Raw genomic sequence first — 20515 nt, forward strand, 5'->3', positions numbered from 1 at the left:
CTGGTCTCACAACTCCTTCGTCTCTTCGTATGTTCCTGCTCCGAGATGGCGTATTATATCACTACAGCATACATCCTGACAGACCTGAGCTGCTACTGGTCATGCCCCAACATATGCATCAGACTGTCATCGCGCAGTTACATCACATCCCAATGGCTGGTCACTTGGGAGTCTCAAGAACTTATGACCGTGTTCGAAGTCGCTTCTTCTGGCCTGGTATGTACCGATCCGTCCATCGTTACGTCGCTTCTTGTAAATTCTGTCAACTCTGCAAAAAGCCAACAACCCTTCCAGCAGAACGCCTTTAGCCCATTCAGATACCATCAGAACCAATTCATAGGGTAGGTCTTGACCTACTTGGACCTTTCCCTTTATCGGTCAGTGGGAACAAGTCGATAACAGTCGCCACGGACTACGCCACTCGGTATGTCATCACGCGGGCTCTTCCTACCAGTTGTGCAACCGACGTCACCGACTTTCTCCTAGAAGACGTCATACTACATCACGGCATCCCTCGAATTACAGATCGCGGTCGCTACTTCCTATGCCAGGTTATACAAGACATATTCCATTCTTGCGCTACAAGACACAAGTGCACAACAGCCTATCATTCTCAAACCAACGGGCTCACAGAACGGCTAAATTGAACTATCACAGAAATGCTTGCCATGTACGTTTCCCCCGACCACCGTGACTGGGACGCGGTCCTGCCATTTGTGATATTTGCCTATAATACGTCCCGGCATGATACTGCAGGTTTCTCGCCTTTTTTTTTTTTTTCATGTATGGACGAGAACCCACGTTCCCTTTGACATGCTTCTTCCTACCGTTACCCACACATCGGACTACGCCCGCGATGTTCTCTAGAACTCTACAGGCACGTGGAACTGCTAGCTTGCGTCTTAGTAATTCGCAAGACCGCCAACGACTGCTGTACAATGCCCGCCACCACGATGTCAACTTCCAGCGTGGTGACACGGTGCTTCTCAGCACGCCATCACGGCGAGTTGGCCTGTGCGAAAAGCTGACTTCGCCATACTTGGGTTACCGACGTGACCTATAAAATTGAACCATTTCACAGCACCGGCGCCCGCTCGTATTCTGACGTGCACGTCTCTCGGCTGAAGCGATACCACTCGGACCAACCGAGCACTGAGACGGTGCCTTCGCCGCCGCGGAGGTGATGCTATGTGGCGCCACGGATAACTCAAAACTCAATAAGGAAGAAGACGATGTCGGAGCTCTCGTGCAGACTGGGTTCCATCTTGTATGCCTGCTTGTTTTCTGGATAGTAAACATATTTCTCCGACGCCTTTTCCCCGTAACAATATGAATTACAACAGCATAATAGATCTTTTGTTTTGTGCCCATACATTCTGCATCAGAATATTGCATGCTTACACATGCATTTGCATGCCTATGTGTGATGTAGATGTGTGCATGCATATGTAAATTGTTGAGAGCTATACAATTACTCTGTATACACAACATACCAACAGCAGTACAACGTGGTCAAGTTTGCACAGAGCGCGATCTGACACTTCTTTTCGAGCTTGCTTGCACAGACTTGTTGATTGTCGGCACCAGCACTTCAGTACCCTTGTTGAACTTTAACACTGCTGATGGTGCAGTGACCGAAGGTTCGTGACCAGCAGAGGACAACACCGCGACGTCCGGTTTGATGGAGGATTCCCCATCCTCAGAAGTATTGGTAGTAGCACTTCCTTGCTCTGTGTTCTTCTGGGCAGCTCCCAATGCTTCATTTAAGTCCTGAAATAAGCAAACACGATATGTCAACTGAGTGCTGTGCACAGCTTGAAGGTAGCTCCATTGTAAAAAGCTGTTTAATTTAACCACAAATACAAAAGGCATAAGCTTCATATTTCTCCTGCTCGTTCACTTCTCAATTTGCGTACTGCACTGTGTAATAAAAATGACTTCCACATCATAAAAAAAGTTACATGCAATTTCGATCATTGTAAGAGAACCTATTGCGAAAGGCTCCGAATCATTTGACCATCTCGGCTGCAAATTCTCCACCTTCCAGCGAATGAATGCACGGCACGGCCATGTTAGAATGCAGCTGCTGTGATTAAGATGAAGCCCCCGACCTCATTACAGCCGCTGAATAGTCTATGAGGCAAGAGCTGGCGAGTAGGGGGGGGGGGGGGGTATCATGCTTTTTTTTTCACCCTCAGTCACATAGGAGAGAGGAGTGCGAGATGTGTTCAATAGATGTCCGGCTCTGAAGTTTTGTGGACACGCAGCGCCACCTGTTGACGCAGTTTTGAGTAGTGCAAAGCCTGACTTTCTTGCACAGTTTGCTGCGCAACCAGGTGCAACTACAGCGTACGAAACAACAATTGAGCTAAATATTTGATGTATTTGGGCATTGAACACTCAAAAAAACAGCTACGAATTTCTCTCCGCTTATTGGACGCGCTACCAAACTGCCTTGAAGTGCTTGCTGGTTCACTCGCCTTAACGATGGCAAAAACAAGAGCAGACGCAACAGCTCTACGCTCTATACAAAAAAAAAAAAAACTTCGGTCGATGCTACTGTTGCCTTGGGAATTGTCACGAACGTACTTAGTTTTAGTGATTTCCGCAGCTTTCGCAAAGCAGAATGGCGAGAGTGATAAAACAGATTGTTGCGAACATGTTCACGTCATGTTGGGTAAGCAAATACTCGCGTTCTCCACAACCGTTTGCTCGAGTAAGTGTGAAAGTGTAGGTCCCCTGTTATTGTTTTGAATAGCCTTGACAGAAAATTGTGGTAACTTCGATTATGAAGCTTAACAGACCCTCTGACCGCGTTGCGCGACATGCAACAAAATATAGACAGGTGACGTCCGGCCGCAATAAACATCGCGCACGCTGCGACCACCGATAATCTGAAGTTATCACCACCACACAGCATCACGCACACTAGGGCTTTGAAGGCTCCAAGTGCCGGCCTTAACTAGGAAATGCGAACACGTGCATCATACAAATAAATCGCAAAATGTCGCGACCACAAACAGCTTTTTTTTTTTTTTTTTTGCCGTCGGTCTTTGAGATTACTGGAGCTATCTCAGAGGCAACGGTTTTGCCTTTCGTTGTACACTGAGATAGTGTCCATGCATGTATCCCCATTTGCAGTGTATAGAAACGGAAGGCAACCGCCAGCAGAGCATTCGAGCATGCGTAATAAAACACCTAAATGCATAGCAAGCGAGAAATCGACAGAGATTGCAACTGCAAGGCGAAAATCACCACGGCTGTTCATGCCTGATAAAGCGAGCTTCTTACCACTCACTGATCGCATAGATTTTTCGTGTATGCACTTCACCGCTTTAGCATCATGTATATGCCCAAGTTTAGTGCTTGCCTTGAACTCGATGTCATGCAATGCTTGCTTGCACCTAAATTTCCAGGTGCAGCACGCCGAATAAATAAACAAATTTTGCATTTTGCCAACATTTCATTTTAATGAACCTCCTACTTCTATGAAGCGAGCTTGTATTGAAGGAAGAAGATTGCCAGGTGTTCGATTGTGACAAAACCGCTTCTCAAGACCAACGAAACAGGAGGCCTATGCATGTTCGCTTGCGGACGGTTCTGTGAGCACTACCCAATTATGGCCAGCGTGGCGATGGGGGCGCTGGTAGTCGCGTTTTCGGCAGCACCGCCTGAGCAGAGTCTATACTTTGATGTCTATACTTTGACTCAACAGGGAGGTGGGGCGGTGCGATGAACCTTCGCTCCCACTGCTAGGGAATCCTGCGCACGCCGCCACGACGGGCATACTCGTAAATGCAGCACCTGCCAAAGAAAAACGCGAATGGACGTGCGTCAAACCTTCGCTTGCACCGCAATATACGTCGAGGCGGCAGTATCGGCAGAAAGCACACGTGCGCCGAACTTGATATGCAGACGCATAAGCACACCATTAATTGATTGATTGATATGTGGGGTTTAACGTCCCAAAACCATCACATAAGCACACCAGGGCTGCACAGGTATTCGATGTGCACATTCAGAAACCACTAATCCTAAGTATGCGCTTTCGATAATTTACCTTAATTCTTCTTCTTTTGGCGAAAGCTGCTCTCGGCGGTGGTGAAGCGGAGAACACTGAAGGAACCGCACCAGGCACCAGTCGGGCGAACTTCACGCTAATTCCGAGTGATCTCATTATAGAGGGACTCCGGTAATAGTCCCCGTCTCGAAAGTGGTTAGAGCAGATCATGCTGTGAACCATAGGCACAAAGTTCTTTCTATTTACTGCTGCAACCCACTTAGCGGCAAGCCTCTTCTCCGTTGGGAAGTGGTGAAACACGACATCGTCGCGGCTGCTGTTGTTCGAACAGCCATACGCCGAGCAGAACGACGGCATTTCGCTCGCACAGTAATTTCAAAGCTTCGGTGGGTATAACTGAAGACCTGCTGACCTCTTAAAGAACTGTACAATGGATAAACAGCGCAATTGAGGATCAATAAGCTACGAAAGCCAGTTGTCACAAAGCAGCAGGCGGCGCCGGTTCAGGAACCGAGCATGACGAAGTTCCGGTCAGCCGCGCAAGGGGCGAGCCACAGCCTCCTAGATTTCCTTTGCCTGCCGGATGAGCGCGAAATGCCTGTCATCTATGACGGCGCTACCTACGTAGGAGTAAGGGTTTTTGTATACGGCCTTTGAGATTATTAATTTTAGCGTTTACTAATTTTGAAGGCTATGTATTGTATTGTAGGAGTTGCTTGTTGATTTAGCGCAAAACGCTTGTCGTCTATGGCGGCGTCACTTACGTAGGGTTATTTATAATTACGTCTACGTCTTTTTAATTTTTTTACATTTTTTGTTGCATATAAGCTTCAAAAACGTAAAAATTTAATTAAAGCTCTCCTACTTATGTGGCGCTACCACCACAGTTCTGACGACGGCCGCTTCCCAAGTGACCGCCGATAATCCGGCAGGCAAGAAACATTTAGGAGGCTGTGATACGACGAGTCAAGGAATCTGCTCGAAAAGCGCGAGGGCAGGTGTTATGAAGCTCTATATGAAGCTCTACCTTGCGTGGCAAACTGATGTTTCGGTTCTCTGAGTGGTTTTATAATTTGGTGAAACTTTGTGGGTGGAGAGTACTTACCTTACAGTCGGTGACGCCGTGATTTTTTCTACACTTCAAGCTGCAGGAGCTCCGCAATACGCTAAAGAAATATTGGTGTTGCTTTTGCCCACGCGAGTCGCAGTGAAAGTCGGCGTCCTCGACACAATAGGAAACTTTATGGAGGAAGGAAACTGCTCTATGCCACAGCCTCCTAGATTTCTCTTGCCTGCCAGATTATTGGCCGTCACTTGAAAAGCGGTCATCGTCGGAACTGTGGTGGTAGCGCTACTTAAGTAGGGTTGTCTTCAAATGAGTTTTTACGTTTTTGAAGCTTGTATGCAAAAAATACTGTAAAAAAGTTTTAAAAAGGCGGAAACGTACCTTTAATTAACCCTAAGTAAGTGACGCCACTACAAATGACCAATGTTTTGCGCTCAATCAGCAAGCAACTCTTTAAATACAAGGCATAGCCTCTGAAATTAGCAAACGCCAAAGTTTTTTTTATCTCAAAGGCTGAGTACAAAGACCCTAATACTACTAAGGTGGCGCTGCTATAGATGCCGGGCGTTTTGCGCTCATTCAGCAGGCAAAAAAAATATAGGAGGCCGTGTAGGAGGCTATGGTCGTATAAACATCCGACCCGCAATGGCGGACTTGTTCGCACGGTATCGCGAGTTCGTGAAAGCGAATCCCGCTCTAGCCTCCGAACTCGAGACCGTACTTCGCTGGATCTCCTACTTCACGGCGGGTGAGAATGCCTCTACATCTGTAATAATCCTCAACGGCTGTCACCTCGATCCGACTTTTGCGGCGCAAACTTTGTGACGAGTAGCCCAAGGTGATCGCGGTTCCGCTTTCACTTGGCGACGAGATGCGCATCTTTCTCGAGATCACTGCACTTTCGTGCTGGCACGCGGACGGGGCTACTGCGACCAAGCGTAGCGCGTGGTTTCATCTGCTGTAGCTACTACACTCATGATTGTTGAGGCCGGTACGTTTTAACTAGTGAAAGTGCTCTCGTGAAACGGGTTTGTTTTGAAAGCGGTGCCTGTCACTTTATTGACGGGTGTCATAGGGGTGTTATAGCACGTAGAGAACGCGGTGCTTATGCTGCATCCTCCTGTCGCCTAGGCGAGACATGCAAAAAAGAAAGAAAGCGAGGGACCCTGCTCGACTAGACTCTCAGCGCGATTACTTTCCTTCCACGTTCGCGCATTTACTCAGCGCAGTACTTGTTGGTTCTTCTGCTGGCGAGAACAATGACGTTAAAGTCACTTTGGTGAAGCTTTCATTGAGCGGCACTGCTTCTATCCTGTGTCAGGGATGTGTCCGATGCAGTAACGGAAACCAGTGCACAAAATGCACAATATCCCGCGTCGTTTCTTTAAAATAGTCTCACGTTTACAAGTGTGTTGCTGGCGCTAATGACCTCGCTCGAGATGGGGAATGTCGTGCCTATTCTGCTGCGCTAACGAAGCTTGCATTTTGCATCCTTCCCTGCTTCATTGCTACGAAGGGATCATCTTCCAAATCAGCGCTGAAAACCGATAACTATATAAGTTTAGCCCACTGATAGTTAATCTGGTGCCCTGAGAGACAGAGGCGTGAGAAAAAGAAAAACCGAAATCTTCGCCACTAATAAAGGTGTTAAATCATCTATGGTTACAGATATAAGCTGTCGCAGATACAATTAATATTTTTTTTTCGTGAACAGGCTTTTGCAATTAAAATGCTGTCATCCTTTACATTGTGGTCAGTTTTGGCTGTCAAAGCACTTACACTTTTGGGAAGTTTATTTAGAATGCAAAACTCTGCACTGCAAACTCTGCAAATATCGCTGTGGCTGCACATCCAAAAATATCATTCCAAGTTTTTTCAGTTTCAGGATACGATCACCTTCACATGATATCATATGTGCAGCGTGTAGGCCACCATTGGTGGCTAAAACCATTTCTGGAATAAGGTGGGCCCACTAGATTTGGATTAATTTGCATGTGTGGCACCATGAAAAGAAACAGATGCAGATGGAAGGAAAATCGCGAAACAGTACAGACTTTCAGTTTAGTGTAATCTTGTTTGAAAGTTGAGTTGGGAGTGAGCACCATTTTGTCATCTTTCTCACCTTTGTCTTTTTCTTTTTTACTCTGTGATGTGGGAAAAACATTTCTGACCCAGTCCCAAAAAAAAGACGACAATGTAGTGAGTGCTGCTATGCATGTTAATAATAATGATAGTAATATCTGGTAGTTCATATACCAAAATCATGACGTGGTAACAAGGCACATTGTAGTAGAAGACCCGAAAAACTCTAAACCTCCTGCGATTCTATAACATGTATTTAAATGTAAGTCATGGGCCTCCAGCATTTTGCTTCCGTTGAAACGTGACCACCACGACTAGGATCGCAGCCTTTGGGTCAGAAGCCAAGCACCGTAATCATTGGGCTGCTGTAATGGCTGCTGCTCGTATTAATGTATCCAGTGGCAGTCATGCTACAGTGAGTTGTATTCCTGAAACAAGAACGTCCCAGAATACGGCCTGATGACACATTGCCTTGGAACAAAACTTTGCCTGTCAAAACTTTGCCTGTCACTAGACATGTTTGAAGTGATTTTTCTTTCTTTGCCCTATGATGAAGGTACTACATTGTATGGCTCAGATTGGTAGCTAACGTAGAAGCCTACAATTTTTTTGCGATTAGAGTGATAAGGTTTCTCAAGTGGCAGCTCTCACAAGCCTCTTTCAGCATCTTTCCTCAGCCTTCAGTGTTTTGACAATGAGCAGCCTAGGTCTAAACGTTAGCTCCGGGATGAGTGTTTCCTTTTTGAACAACTAATTATCAGTGTAAGTATTTACCATATTTCTAATATTTTGTCATTTTAATTTACTGTGATTACCTGGCTATTGCTCACCCTAGCAATCGTGATTCTTGTATCCACATGATAGCTTCTACATTTGTGAAAGGCCTCATTTCTTAAAGAAAAATAAAAGCTACGTGCATGTTTTGCAATGCATAGGTGAGCTTTGAGCAAGACACGAGGACATTGCTTTTTAACGTTCTGTTTAATTTTCTTGCATTTATTACAGGTTGCTCATTGGAGCGAGTAATGATGCTTCTTATCAGCTTAATATTAAGGTGTTCACATTACAACAGATCAGTGAGGCTAAGTAACATTGAAAGCTAATAGTTGAGAGCTGATAGAAAGTTGGTGGTAGTTCATGTTTACTTATAAAGCAGGGCACAAAGACAAAGCACAGAAGGAAGGAAAGGGACACCTTTCGTTTCTTTTGTGCCTTGTCTCCGTGCCCTGCTTTATAAGTAAACAGTCAGGCTAACCTTTTTCTGCTTCACATTCTCGCAGGTCGTTTTGGCAAGTCAGCTGTGGTTGCTGAGTTCCTTTACTCCTCATCCAGCTTGCTGACCCTCCTGAATGACCTCATCCTGCGACATGCTGCCAACGTTCCCGTGCATGTGGTGAGTACACAGGCTCTTAGAGTGAACAATCGCTTGTCATGCAGATAGTTTGGGCAGCAGTGCTTTCCTTATTTCAACTGTAGGGTGTTTGGTTGCGGAAAAACATTCTTGGAAGTGATTTTCATTACTTGACCATGTCCTTGTGTAAAATGTCCCATAGGAAAAAGTTGGCAGAGTTTCAGATAATCGCTTTGACAGTGATGTGTACTTTACTTTACTAGCTTTTCTGAAAAACAGCTATTTCTACGATCCCCTGTTTATTTATTGTTCAGATTTCACTGATGGATGTTACGTTTTGGGACCACATATTTTAATATGAACACTCAGCATCTTTGCTTGCCTTGTCTGACAGAAAAAAAGCCTTGCACACCACATGTGCATTTATTCTCTCTCATTACAGTTGCTATCCAGTAGTTTTGTATAAATGAGCTGTCTTATTTGATATACAAGGCTTTAGTTTTATTGCTATGAGGCACAGTGATCGTCATTCTTATTCTTGACCACCAACTAAGCATTTATGGTTTCATGTAAGTTATTTTTCCAGTGCCATTTGTTACTTTTACAAACAAACAACTGTTCATGTTTTCCATTTGGTGTTCTCTGAAAGCATGGTTGCTGGTGCCACTTCTTCAGGGGGCTCTTTTGTGTTAAGCAACAGCTTTAGATCTAGCACGTCGTTCCCACGCTGGACCCTGAATGTTCCAACGGGTGCCGAGCTATGCGAACTCTGACGGAACCTCTTTGGGATGTTACACTCTCTGCAAGCATTTATCCCGCTATGTTCCATAGGCGTGCGCATGGTTCCTCTTCAGGGGTGTGAAGGTTCATTGCAGTGCTCCCCCTCCCTATCAAGTCAATGTATGGGGCAGGCTGAGGTCCCCACCCCTCTCTCGGGTCATTAAGGGGGGTGGCCACCCCTTGCCCTCCTGTGTGCACGCCTGTGGTGTGATCCATCACCCAGTAACGTAATCACAGCAAATGTGTGGGATATGCAGCGCCAAAGGCACAACCATCAAGAAAACTTTGGATGTGACAAAGCTGCAACGCACCACATTGCCTTCAGAGGAAGAAAGGCGTTTTCCGTATAACACAAAGAGCAATTTATAATGTGGAAAGCACAAAGTTTAGTAGACTCTCGATAATTTAAACTCTGATAATACATACCTTGGAGTAATTCAAACAAAATTCGATTTCTTCGTTGGCCCTCTATTCTTTCAATGTATTTAAAAGCCTCTTAATTTAAACTCCACAATTCGGTTAATTCATACTTTGTGCAGGCGCAAACCAGAAAATGCCTGCTGCTTTCCCACTACTATTTAAAAATTTGTCTGCTTATATAATGCTAACAGTCTAAATATGAGAAACAAGCACCTGTGGCCTTCAAGGAAAAATGCTTTGCAAGTAAGCAAATGTTTAAAACGAAGCAAACTCATGGTAAACCGTGATGCTTCTTAACTCGTAAAGAGACCTTTGTGCTGAAGGCACATCTCTATAGCAATGAAGCAGTTGACAATTCACGATTTCTTTAAAATATCTCATCAGCAGTAAATGGCCAATAAACTTGTGGACTTCACACCTCTGCTTTCTGTTCACTGTATGTAGTTAGGGCTTAAAAACTTAAAAAAAATTTAAATGTGACAAAAATAAATGCCTATTCATAATGTGTGGTGTCACCTCACTCAGAGTCATCTATCTGAGAACTTCTGATAAGTCAAACTTTTTGATAATTCAAACTAAATTCAGATGTCCCTTTGAGTTTGCATTAACGAGAGTCGACTGTATGCTGCTACATAACAAAGGACTCCATCTGAAATATGTGCTGGCCAAAGACCTTTCTATCATAGTGGTCAGCAGCATTGACTACTTCCTGGGTATTTCATTGAACAAGCCGGAATTCATTCTTTTTTTCTTTTTTTTCATTTGTACGATATGTTTTTGTCATCTTTTCTGGCAATTCTTGCATCAAAAATAAATGCTTAAAACGAACTTCATTTGTGTATTTCATAGAGTTAGCCTCTTCTACTTTTCCATTTGTTTCCCTATTAAAGGGACACCAATGTAGAAGAATGAGTTTAAATGAATGATTATTCTGTGAAAACTCTACCATCAATAATTTTGCCATCATAGGTTTATTAAAGGAACCCTGAAACGATTTTTGAAGTTTTGTTAGTGTTTAGGCTGGAGCATCATCAAACCATTCAGACTACATATTTAGCGACATGTTAAGTACCAAGGCCGCTATGGACAATTATATCATACTCTCTTTCTCCTGCTGTGCTTCTTCAACTCACGAGACAAGCTGGCATCGCTGGCAATCACAGAGCTTTCACAAGTGCACTCGACGATTTGAGCTTTGCCCAGTTTAGAGTTCAAGAGATTGCATGCCGACGGGTTGCGTGCAATCTCGAAGGCCTTCATTCAGTCCGCCCAGCCTCACACCTGCTGTCTGGCAACAGAGATGAAGATCGCGATGTGGCTGACGTCTGCTCCGACAGTTGTTGCCATCCTAGCAGCCGAGCTTACTTCCGCGCATTCTACAGCCAATCTGATCAGCAGCCTGGTTGACATCACACTACCAGATGATGTCGTAGTGTGAATGGTCGGTTAAAAATGTGCTTTGCTGAGCCGGAGTAATCTGCAGCGATTCGCAGCTTTAAAGCATTGTAATGAATCACAGAGTTTACGCAGAGAGTTTAAACCAGCCTGTAAATGACCCTTAGGACTTGGTCTACTGGCCCAATGTGTTTGTACAGAATCATCAAAACTGTTTCAGGGTCCCATTAATATACAAAAAAAAATTCTTGGTGAGAGCTTGATTTCTAAATCTTCTGCCAAAACTTGTATTGGCAATGTGACATGTTTGGATTCATTTTTCTTTTTTTCTTTCCATATTTTGATAAGAGTGGCCCAACAAAATTTTCTGAAAATGGGTATGTCAAGTGTACAACTCCCATAGAAGACAATGCACTTTATTTTTACTAATTTGGAGCTACATAGGCCCAAGTAGACGCTGTGGAAATGCATGTTGTCACAGCGGTTGGTGTGGAAACTGCAAGGTTGCATCATCACTCGCATTTTCTTTTTGCGCACTTTCTTACTAAGTGTCCTCTCTTCACTGGTGTGCTGATTTCGGTATTGTGCGAGAGTAATTTACTTATACGGGAAATATTGTTCTTCATATTTAGTGTTTCTTTAGTTATCAATTTATGTGCTTCTGATATCGGTGTGGTCAACCTCTCTGCAGAGTGAGTGGATTCGAATTTAAAGTGAATTGGAAACTCGCGCTATGTACAGCACCATATCGATGTTATCATTCCTGGTTACTGCGACCTTCGAGGCTGCATTCTCTTCGCTGTGAAAGGAAACCACTTCTTCCTTGATGTATTGCTTCGTAGGATCGAGCTGTTGAACGGCTCCAATCCTGCCTGGCTGTCGTCGAGTACGTCGAAGTGTTCGCCGAGCTGGCTGCCCTGCACCTGCGTGGGGACCTGGCTCGATGGGTGGCGGTCGCCATCGTCCAGACGCTCAAGTGAGAGGCACACTTTATATCAACCTCGTACTTATATCAACCTCGTACTGTCGTGGTGGTGTTATCGATTTACATTGTCTCGTCCTTCCCACTGTGACATCTCCCATCATGTTTCGAAGAACACATCCTTGCATCACCATCGCAAGCGATGGGGCCAGTGTTCTTGAAGCTATGCTGCTGGACTTCCTTGTATGCATCTTAGACTCTAAGCTTTTAACTGTTTGTTGAATGTGACACCTGGAATTAGGACTTCAGCAAATTTCTTTCACATTTAAAGATCAGTAAAATGAGTGCTTCTGCATAGTTTACCAGCAGGTACCGCACTTTTCTCCTGATTGTTACCACCATATGTCCTTTTCTTTCTGGGCACAAATTTGCACAGACATATGCCATTCTTTAGTTTTTGGTTTACCATAACCTCGCTTTCTTTTAAAGGACTGTTCAGAGTTGGTGACGAAAGGTTGATACAATAGGCATATTTCTTTGATCTGATAGCCAAAAAATTCCTCATAAACAAGTAGTTCTGTCATTGTCTAGCCTTAACCCTTTGCGGTCTCTTGTCTGACCCCTCCAAATTGCGGAACAAAGCTGCAGCGGTCCGCCATCAGGTACTGCACACTTCCAAAATATCACTGAAGAACATAGGCACAATATCACTGGCAGAAATAGGCATTTGATGAGTTTTTCTCGCACAGCTGTGTTTCTGTTGCAACGTTAGATAGCGGCGAAATATTGTTGGACCATAACAACCGGAAAGTGGGAAAGGGTTTCAGACAGCAGAGAGCTAGCACATCATCAGCCTCTGGCTATATGTTAAATGTTGCCTGCAAATTGTAGCTATAGTATTGGTATTTTTTTGTGTGTATACAAAAATGAAAAATGTGGGTGAAATTAATAACCACAGGCATCGTAGCCATTACATATCTGGCAATGTACACTTCTTTTTTACTTAAATTTATCCATACCTAACCTTCCAGCTTCTGTCTATACATACAAAATTTATGGGGTAAAGATTTTTTTACATGCTTAAATAAGCTTTTAATGGCTACTGCTCTAATTAGCCCTAACAAACATCGGCACATAATAAAGTGAAGAAAGGGATAGGGGACATGAATTGTGCTGCTTTAAGTGTATTCTGGTAATCGACATAGAGATGGGAAATAAAGTGAAGTGGATCAAGAGAGAAACTGCCCAGTGGTAGTGACCGAACCCGCAACCTTCATTTACTCGAGGCAGTAATCAGGTCTTTTAGGTACCGGTTCAGACATGCTCGAAGAACAAACATTTCAAGAGCACATGTTTGAAAATAAACCAGAATTATAAAAAAAGCACTGTATTTTCACACATTTATTTCAGGAAATTCTGCGCCAAATTTGGTTTGCAAGCAAGTTAGTTTTGTTAATTTGGCTAATAGCAGCATTTGGACCCCATGGACCCCTGCTGGTAATTGAAAATTACTTCATTAGATCAACAACTTTCCAAAATATTATTTCATTACATTCAGTTTTAACTGCATCTTATTCTGAAAGACCCATGTTAGCATCTCCACATGTTACACTATGCATCGAGCAACTTGTGCGATTGTTGATCATTGATAGGAAAGCAGCTTTTCCAATCGGCAGTGGCACTTTCCATGACAAACAGCATCTCACTAAAAGCACAAAAAATGTTTTTTTTTCTTCAACAGAAAATTTAAATTTTCGAATAATCACCAAGTTCTTTGCCAACAGGGTTCACTGAGGGTGTGGCTATAAAGCCAGTCTACGCATGCTCATTTGTACAGGCGTATGTGCATGTACCTTCAAGGAGGAAATGCCACTGCCTTCTGAAGTTGTGCCTGACTTACCGTATTCACTCGACTAACACGACCAGGATTGTAACACGAGGGGTGAATGTTCATTGCGTCCAGGAGGAAAATAAAACAAGTATAAAAGAATTGTGTGCATCATTGCACTTTTAAGATAACTTGAATTTCTGCTTTTATTTGTAATGTGAGGGTGACTTCAGGTAGCAGAAATCTGAAAAATAAAAACTCATTACATTTGAGTAGATATGGTATAGTGCGGTTTGTTCAGCCTTGCAAGGTTCCCCGTAAATACAATCGATTTTGGATACATTGAACTCGAATATCACAAAATAGTTTGATATATCGATGATTATAAATACAAATTATGCCTCTTGAAGACCTAAATTAATGCATTTTAGGCCTCAGAAATCACTGCAAGCGCTAACATAATGATTTGGCCATAGTATAATGAAGGACAAGGTGTGAACTGCAAGTTACCGTACTTTATTTTGCGTGATAATAGTCCGTAAACTTGTCATGCTGCTTGCGCGCGGTCAAGTTTCAGTCATCCTCAATATCACTGAAGCTTTTTAAATAAGCGACTTCAGCTCCCTTGTCCACAACAGCGTTAATTGACACAGAACGCCGATGCAAGCCTTGAAACATGGCAAAAGGTTGGTTAGCAGCGGCAGCAAAGGCGTTGGCAGGTTCATAACCACACAGGTACACTTTTGCGGCACCTGCGACGGAAGCCATGGTCTCAGCATTGATGCAGTCAGAAACAGCTACATCGTCATCTGCACTGATAAAATCACTCACTGTTTGAGATGGTGCCCGGAAACGCTAAGTTGCAGAATTTACCAAGGCATCGTGCGCCGTTGTGAGCTGTCATGACGCACCTGAAAACGTCACCTGGCCCGCAAGGAAAGTTTACGATGGTACTTTATTTGACGTCGCTCCAAGCACTAGTCATAATTCTTATCATATGTGCGGGTCAACGTTCACTTCAACTCTCGAATGAAGATTTATCAGGAACAAGGTGAGAAGTACACAAGTCTACAAGGCCCAAAAGAAAACGCCGGGATCCCACCGTCAACATGCTAGCGATACCGATGTCACTTGTGGCTTTACAGCTGGCAGCCACTGCTTTCAGCTAGTTTGATGCGAAAAGCTAGAAAAAGGGTTGCCTCCGAGACATTTGCTTTCAAACCGAAAGCACTAAATATGCGTCATGACGTTCCACATCTCAAAGGCCACGCTTTTCAGACTCGCATGCCATTGAGCGCTAACAAACAAAGGGAATGCAAACATTGCAACGAGATCGCCAAGTCACTGCACATTCTCACTTTGGTGTCCTCGGCAATCAGTCTTCTTTAAAAACACTATGCCCGTGCGATTAGACATGCAGATTGCACATCAACCGAACCGGTGCACTCATAGGCACCATGGAATTAACCAGATCAGCGTGATGGACTGACACCGTCTTTTCGTCACCTGCTCGCCAATATGAATCCGAACTTGTTGGAACGCGGCTGAAAAATTGATCAATATTTGCTCGAAGAAATTGCATTTTCTGGGCCTCGGCGGGGCCCAGCATACGATATAGCTGTGGAGTTCGATATATGGACGCACCGGTCCCATACATTTGCGTGGCAAATTCAAGGGAATTTTAATTTGTTCGATATAGCCAGTTAATAGATGTTTCCCAGTTTGATATATCCGGGATCGACTGTACTACCATCCAGTTTTTAGGCTAAACTGTTCGATATAGCCAGTAATTCAATATATCCGAGTTTGATATATCCAGTATCAACTGTACTGCCATCCAGGGTTTAGGCTAGGTCCTGACCATATTCGCCTGGTTTCTTTCACATCCAGGGCATGCCTTCGACTGGTGCTCCTTTTGTACCACAAGCAGGGGCTCCAGTGCAGCCCCAGTGTCGCTCCATTCGACCGGAAACTTGCTCAAGGCGGCCCAGCTGCCACCCAGCCTTGCTACGAACTTCGACACAGTGGACGGCCATTGCGTACTTTGGCAGCAGGTGATCACTTGCTTTCGGATGTACCTATGATACACGCTTCATGTTGCCACATTATGTCATCTCTTTCATGCAAACTGGCCAAAGAATTACTTTTACTGTTAAGACAGTGATGGAAGTGCTACTCCGAACTGCTCCAAAGGAGAAATGCTGCACCATGGTGTTCCATTTTGCTCTGAAATAGAGCTGGGAAACTGAAAAAAAGTGAACGTCAATTGCATGATCATCTAGCATGCCTAAATGAAAGAAAAAACTGTCCGTAAACTAGCATATTTATAATCCGACACGTGCTAACATTGTGGGTATATATATTTGACAAGCAGACTATTTTTGTGAAATATGTGTGAGATTAGTTCGGCATAATAATAAATACTAACTGCCACTGTGATGACTTTGATGGGTAACTGATTACATTTACCACTTTATCAACATTGACCTCATTTATGTCACAAGAACTAGCATTTAAAATGCATTGCTCATTCAGCTTATTTTACTTCTGAAATTTTCAAGGCTGGCTGTTTCGGTGAATAATACGAATAACATACAGTGCTCTTACAAATTATAAACTGTTGCTTCGGCAATAGTTACATGCGCAATGGCTGCTTTTGTAAATTGGTGCTCAGCTTTATTGCTTCTATGTATGATATCTACTACAAGTATTGGCATTTCAAATATAGGTAACTCATCTTAATTAGTGATCAGTGACCATTCATCTGCTTTATTTTTTTGTTTCATGTGCTATTTCGAGGGATTATTGTGTGTGCAAAATCTTTGATAAGTATTGATATTTATAAGAAGCTTAGATGACTCCTTCAACTTCAAGATTCATCTTGAATATTTTGCCATCTTCTAAAAAAAAATAATGATAAATAAGTAATTTCTCCAAACAAGCATTTTTTTCTGCTCCAAAAGCACTTATGGTTGCTCCAAAGCACTATTTTTCCTGCTCAAGAGTCTGCTCTAAAATCAGAATGTCACTTCCATCACTATTAACAGAATGATATGAATATGAGGTCAGAGACCTTTGAATGCATGAGGCATACTGCGTAACAGAAGAGGGCTTGTGGTACAGTAGCACTTCATCTGTGTCCTTTTCAGGAAATGAAACAAGAATTTCTGCAGCACATTTGGATTGGCACTTATGCCTTAACAGGATGGCTTTTGTTAGTTTTTATGCATATATAGTGCTCACACATATGGACACGACAATTAAAGTCTTCCCTTACCTTCAGTGTGTGTCGCATAGGCATAATTTCAATGAAAACACTTCAGCATCAACATTAACTTTCACACCGACATGACATAGTTATCACAAGTAACTGTATGTGCCTGTTGTTGTAATCAGTTTTAACCAGGTGCTTCACTCAGTAAGCTTTGTACAATGTATTTACTCAATTACAACATGCTTTTGAATGTAACACACATCTGCTTTCCTCACATATTGACACGTGTTTATAGGAAAAAGAAAGATGATAGGAATGTTTCGTAGATTCCAGCTAGTGGGTCAGGCGGTTTTCGGGACGACAACGAAGCAGGCCTCTTGCTGTACAGCTGATCCTGAACACGCTATTTTCGCTGCCGTAAGCTGCTATCATCTTTTGTTCGCATTGCACTGCGACACTGGTGGAGGAGCTGGGCCGCGACGCTGCCCGATGCTTCACACCCCTAGTAGGAGCCGTTCATCTAGCCCGGACGTGCCTATTGCAACTCCTGTCCATCGATTCAGTCGTCGGCTACGAGGACTTCCTTCAGACTTCAACCCCTCACAGAAGCCCTCTACAAGACATCTAGAAATGGCTAACACCAGCCCCCAGCCTGTACTTCTCGGCACCAGTCCTCCCGCTCCATCCCAGGTAACGTTTTTTCAATTGCTGGAGCCTGAACGCTTTGGTGGTGGCGCACACGAAGATGTAAAAGACTGGTTAGATCACTATGACCGTGTTGCGAAGATCAACCAGTGGTCTGATCAGGAAAAGCTCGGCCGGGCCTACTTCTGTCTTGATGACAGCGCTTGTACTTGGTACGAGAACAAAGAAGGCAGCCTGTCCACATAGATCGACTTTCACCAGCAGATGGTTGAAACTTTTGCGAATGTCGACAGACGTGACCGCGCCCACCAACTACTAAAGCTAAGGGTCCAAAAACCCAATAAAACGGTCGCCATGTTCGCCGAAGACATGACACGTTTATTTCGGAGGGCTGACCTGCAGATGACCAAAGATAGGAAGTTGCGCTACCTCATGCGTGGCGTGAAAGAGCAGCTGTTCGCCGGACTTCTGCGCAACCCGCCAAGCACTGTGGAAAACTTCATCAAAGAAGCATCGGCTATCGAGCGGGCACTTCACCAACGCTGCCGACAATATGACCGCTTGTGCAGCAGCCCCCAAATTCAGGCCGCCGCTGTGACGTTTCAGTCATAGCTCCTTGCGTGACATGATTAGAGAGATAGTTCGTGAAGAACTGCAAAGGTTGCGGACTCCGGTAGTGGATACACCCACAACATCTGTCGCTCAAGTCGTTCGCGACGAAATCCGCCAAGCGTTCTTGACAGCTGATCCTGCCCCAGAGCAACGTCCCATTACGTACGCCGTTGCTCTTCGAAGCTCCCTACCTGCTCCGCCCTCAAACTACCCGCCACCTGCAACTGTTCCTTGGTCACCACCACAGGGGGAGACATTGTGGCGCCCACCCATCCAGCCCCCATACGACCAGTCGTCTTCTGGCCTGCCATGGCCTTCGTCCAGTGAGGAGTCGTCTCTGCATCCATAGCTTCGACGAACAGACACCTGGCGCACTGTCGACAGGCGTCCACTTTGTTTCAACTGCGGAGGTGTAGGCCACATAGCCCGCTATTGCTGGCACCGCGCCGATTCCTTTCGCCCTCTCAGGCCCCGGTTTGACAATCGACATGCCAATGACTACGTATCCCACCGTGGCGATGTCGGTTCTCAAGGGCCTCAGGTGCCTCGACCCCGATTCGACCGCCGCCGTAACAATAATGACGAGATTATAACTGATTACGAGCCGGGCTTCCGACATCGACCACGCTCTCCTTCTCCTGCCCAGTCACTGTTGCAGTGCCGCACTTTTGCCGACACCAGAGGAACGAAGTCACCCAGCCCACACCGGGGAAACTGAAGGCGGCGACCTCAGCGGGTAAGGTTTCAGGCTGTCAAGACGAAGAAAAAAAGCCCCCATTACTCCCACCTCAGGACGCTGTACAGATGACAAGACGTAATACTGACGAAACTGTGACCCCAGGCCTTACCGTCCTTGTAAACAGACAGCAAGTCAAAGCTTTAGTCGACACCTGTGCTGGCTTCTCTATTATCAGTGATGACCTTGCCGTACGCCTCAAGAAAGTAAAGACAGCGTGGATAGGACCTCACTTAAGGACGGCAGGCGGCCAATTACTGACGCCTGTCGGAATGTGCACAGCAAGGCTCGACATCGGTGGCTCTACTTTCGTGGCGACGTTCGTCGTTCTCGCTTCATGCTGTAAAGACCTGATTATCGGAATGGATTTCTTGAGTGAACATGGCGCAGTCATCAACGTCCCTGACAGTGTCATTACGTTTCGCAATAACAGCCCTGCTTTAGTCGATTGTTCAGAGCCGAGACATACGTCTCGTTCGGGGCCTTTGCGCCTGACGGACGACGATGTGGTTGTCCCGCCACGATCCTGTACGCTTGTTTCGGTGGCAGGGGATGAGCCGTTTGAAGGCGACGGTATTGCCCACCAAATAAGCTCGTTGATATTTAGCCTCAGTATTTCAGTTGCTCGAGGTCTAGTCACTGTTACTGCATGACGCACAAACTTACTGTTCACTAACTCTAGTGCTGAGCGCCGACACCTCCCGAAGGGTACAGCCGTCGCTTACTTTGACACTACTGCAAAAATCCAAGGCAGTTTATCGGCCCTAGACGAAGCACCTCAAGAAGAATCCATACTTAATCTTGATGTTGGTACTACGTTGTCAAGGGACGAACGAACGAGACTTCTTGAGCTGCTAGCTGAATTCCAGGACTGCTTTTCATCGACATCACGGGTCGGTTGAACGCCGCTAACAAAGCATCGAATAATTGCCCACGACGCAGCAAGGCCTATACACCAGAATACTTATCGTGTGGCTCCAAAGGAACGGGAAGTGATACAGCAACAAGTCGCTAAAATGCTTGAAGGTAATGTGATTCAGCCATCACAGAGCCCGTGGGCATCGCCTGTTGTACTAGTTAAAAAAAAGGACGGTACCCTGCGTTTTTGCGTGAACTACAAGAAGCTGAATCAAGTGACTAAGAAAGATGTGTATCCGCTTCCACATATTGATGACTCCCTCGATAGGCTTCGAAACGCTCGCTACTTTTCTTCAATGGACCTCAGAAGCGGATATTGGTAGATTGAGGTAGACCCAAGAGATCGGGGAAAAACCGCTTTTGTGACGCTGGATCATTTATATGAATTTCAAGTTCTGCCCTTCGGTCTGTGCTCAGCGCCCGCTACTTTTCAAACTCTCATGGACACTGTACTTTCAAGGTTAAAATGGAAGACCTATTTAGTTTATCTAGACGACGTCATAGTGTTTTCCCCTACTTTTGACG

General features: G+C 44.7%; 2 protein-coding genes across 2 annotated transcripts in view; one reads left to right on the plus strand and one right to left on the minus strand.

The window, feature by feature from the left end:
- Positions 1-1343: 1343 nt before the first annotated feature.
- LOC142796327 (peroxynitrite isomerase THAP4-like) lies at positions 1344-4509 on the minus strand. Its single transcript, XM_075886666.1, has 2 exons — positions 4061-4509; positions 1344-1770 (listed from the first exon to the last, which is right to left on the minus strand). The coding sequence occupies exons 1-2, from the start codon at positions 4376-4378 to the stop codon at positions 1513-1515; spliced, it is 576 nt and encodes a 191-aa protein (XP_075742781.1). The 5' UTR covers positions 4379-4509; the 3' UTR covers positions 1344-1512.
- Positions 4510-5680: 1171 nt separating this feature from the next.
- The window catches only part of Pex16 (peroxisomal biogenesis factor 16), a 34904-nt gene continuing 20069 nt past the window's right edge, over positions 5681-20515 (plus strand). Inside the window, exons 1-4 of the mRNA XM_037422054.2 lie at positions 5681-5835; positions 8450-8562; positions 11958-12091; positions 15756-15919. Of these exons, the coding sequence (XP_037277951.2) occupies positions 5733-5835; positions 8450-8562; positions 11958-12091; positions 15756-15919 (514 nt within the window). The 5' untranslated portion in view covers positions 5681-5732. The remainder of the gene's footprint in view (positions 5836-8449; positions 8563-11957; positions 12092-15755; positions 15920-20515) is intronic.

This window comes from Rhipicephalus microplus, chromosome 2 (genome assembly GCF_043290135.1).
Source record: "Rhipicephalus microplus isolate Deutch F79 chromosome 2, USDA_Rmic, whole genome shotgun sequence".
Classification (NCBI taxonomy): domain Eukaryota; kingdom Metazoa; phylum Arthropoda; class Arachnida; order Ixodida; family Ixodidae; genus Rhipicephalus; species Rhipicephalus microplus.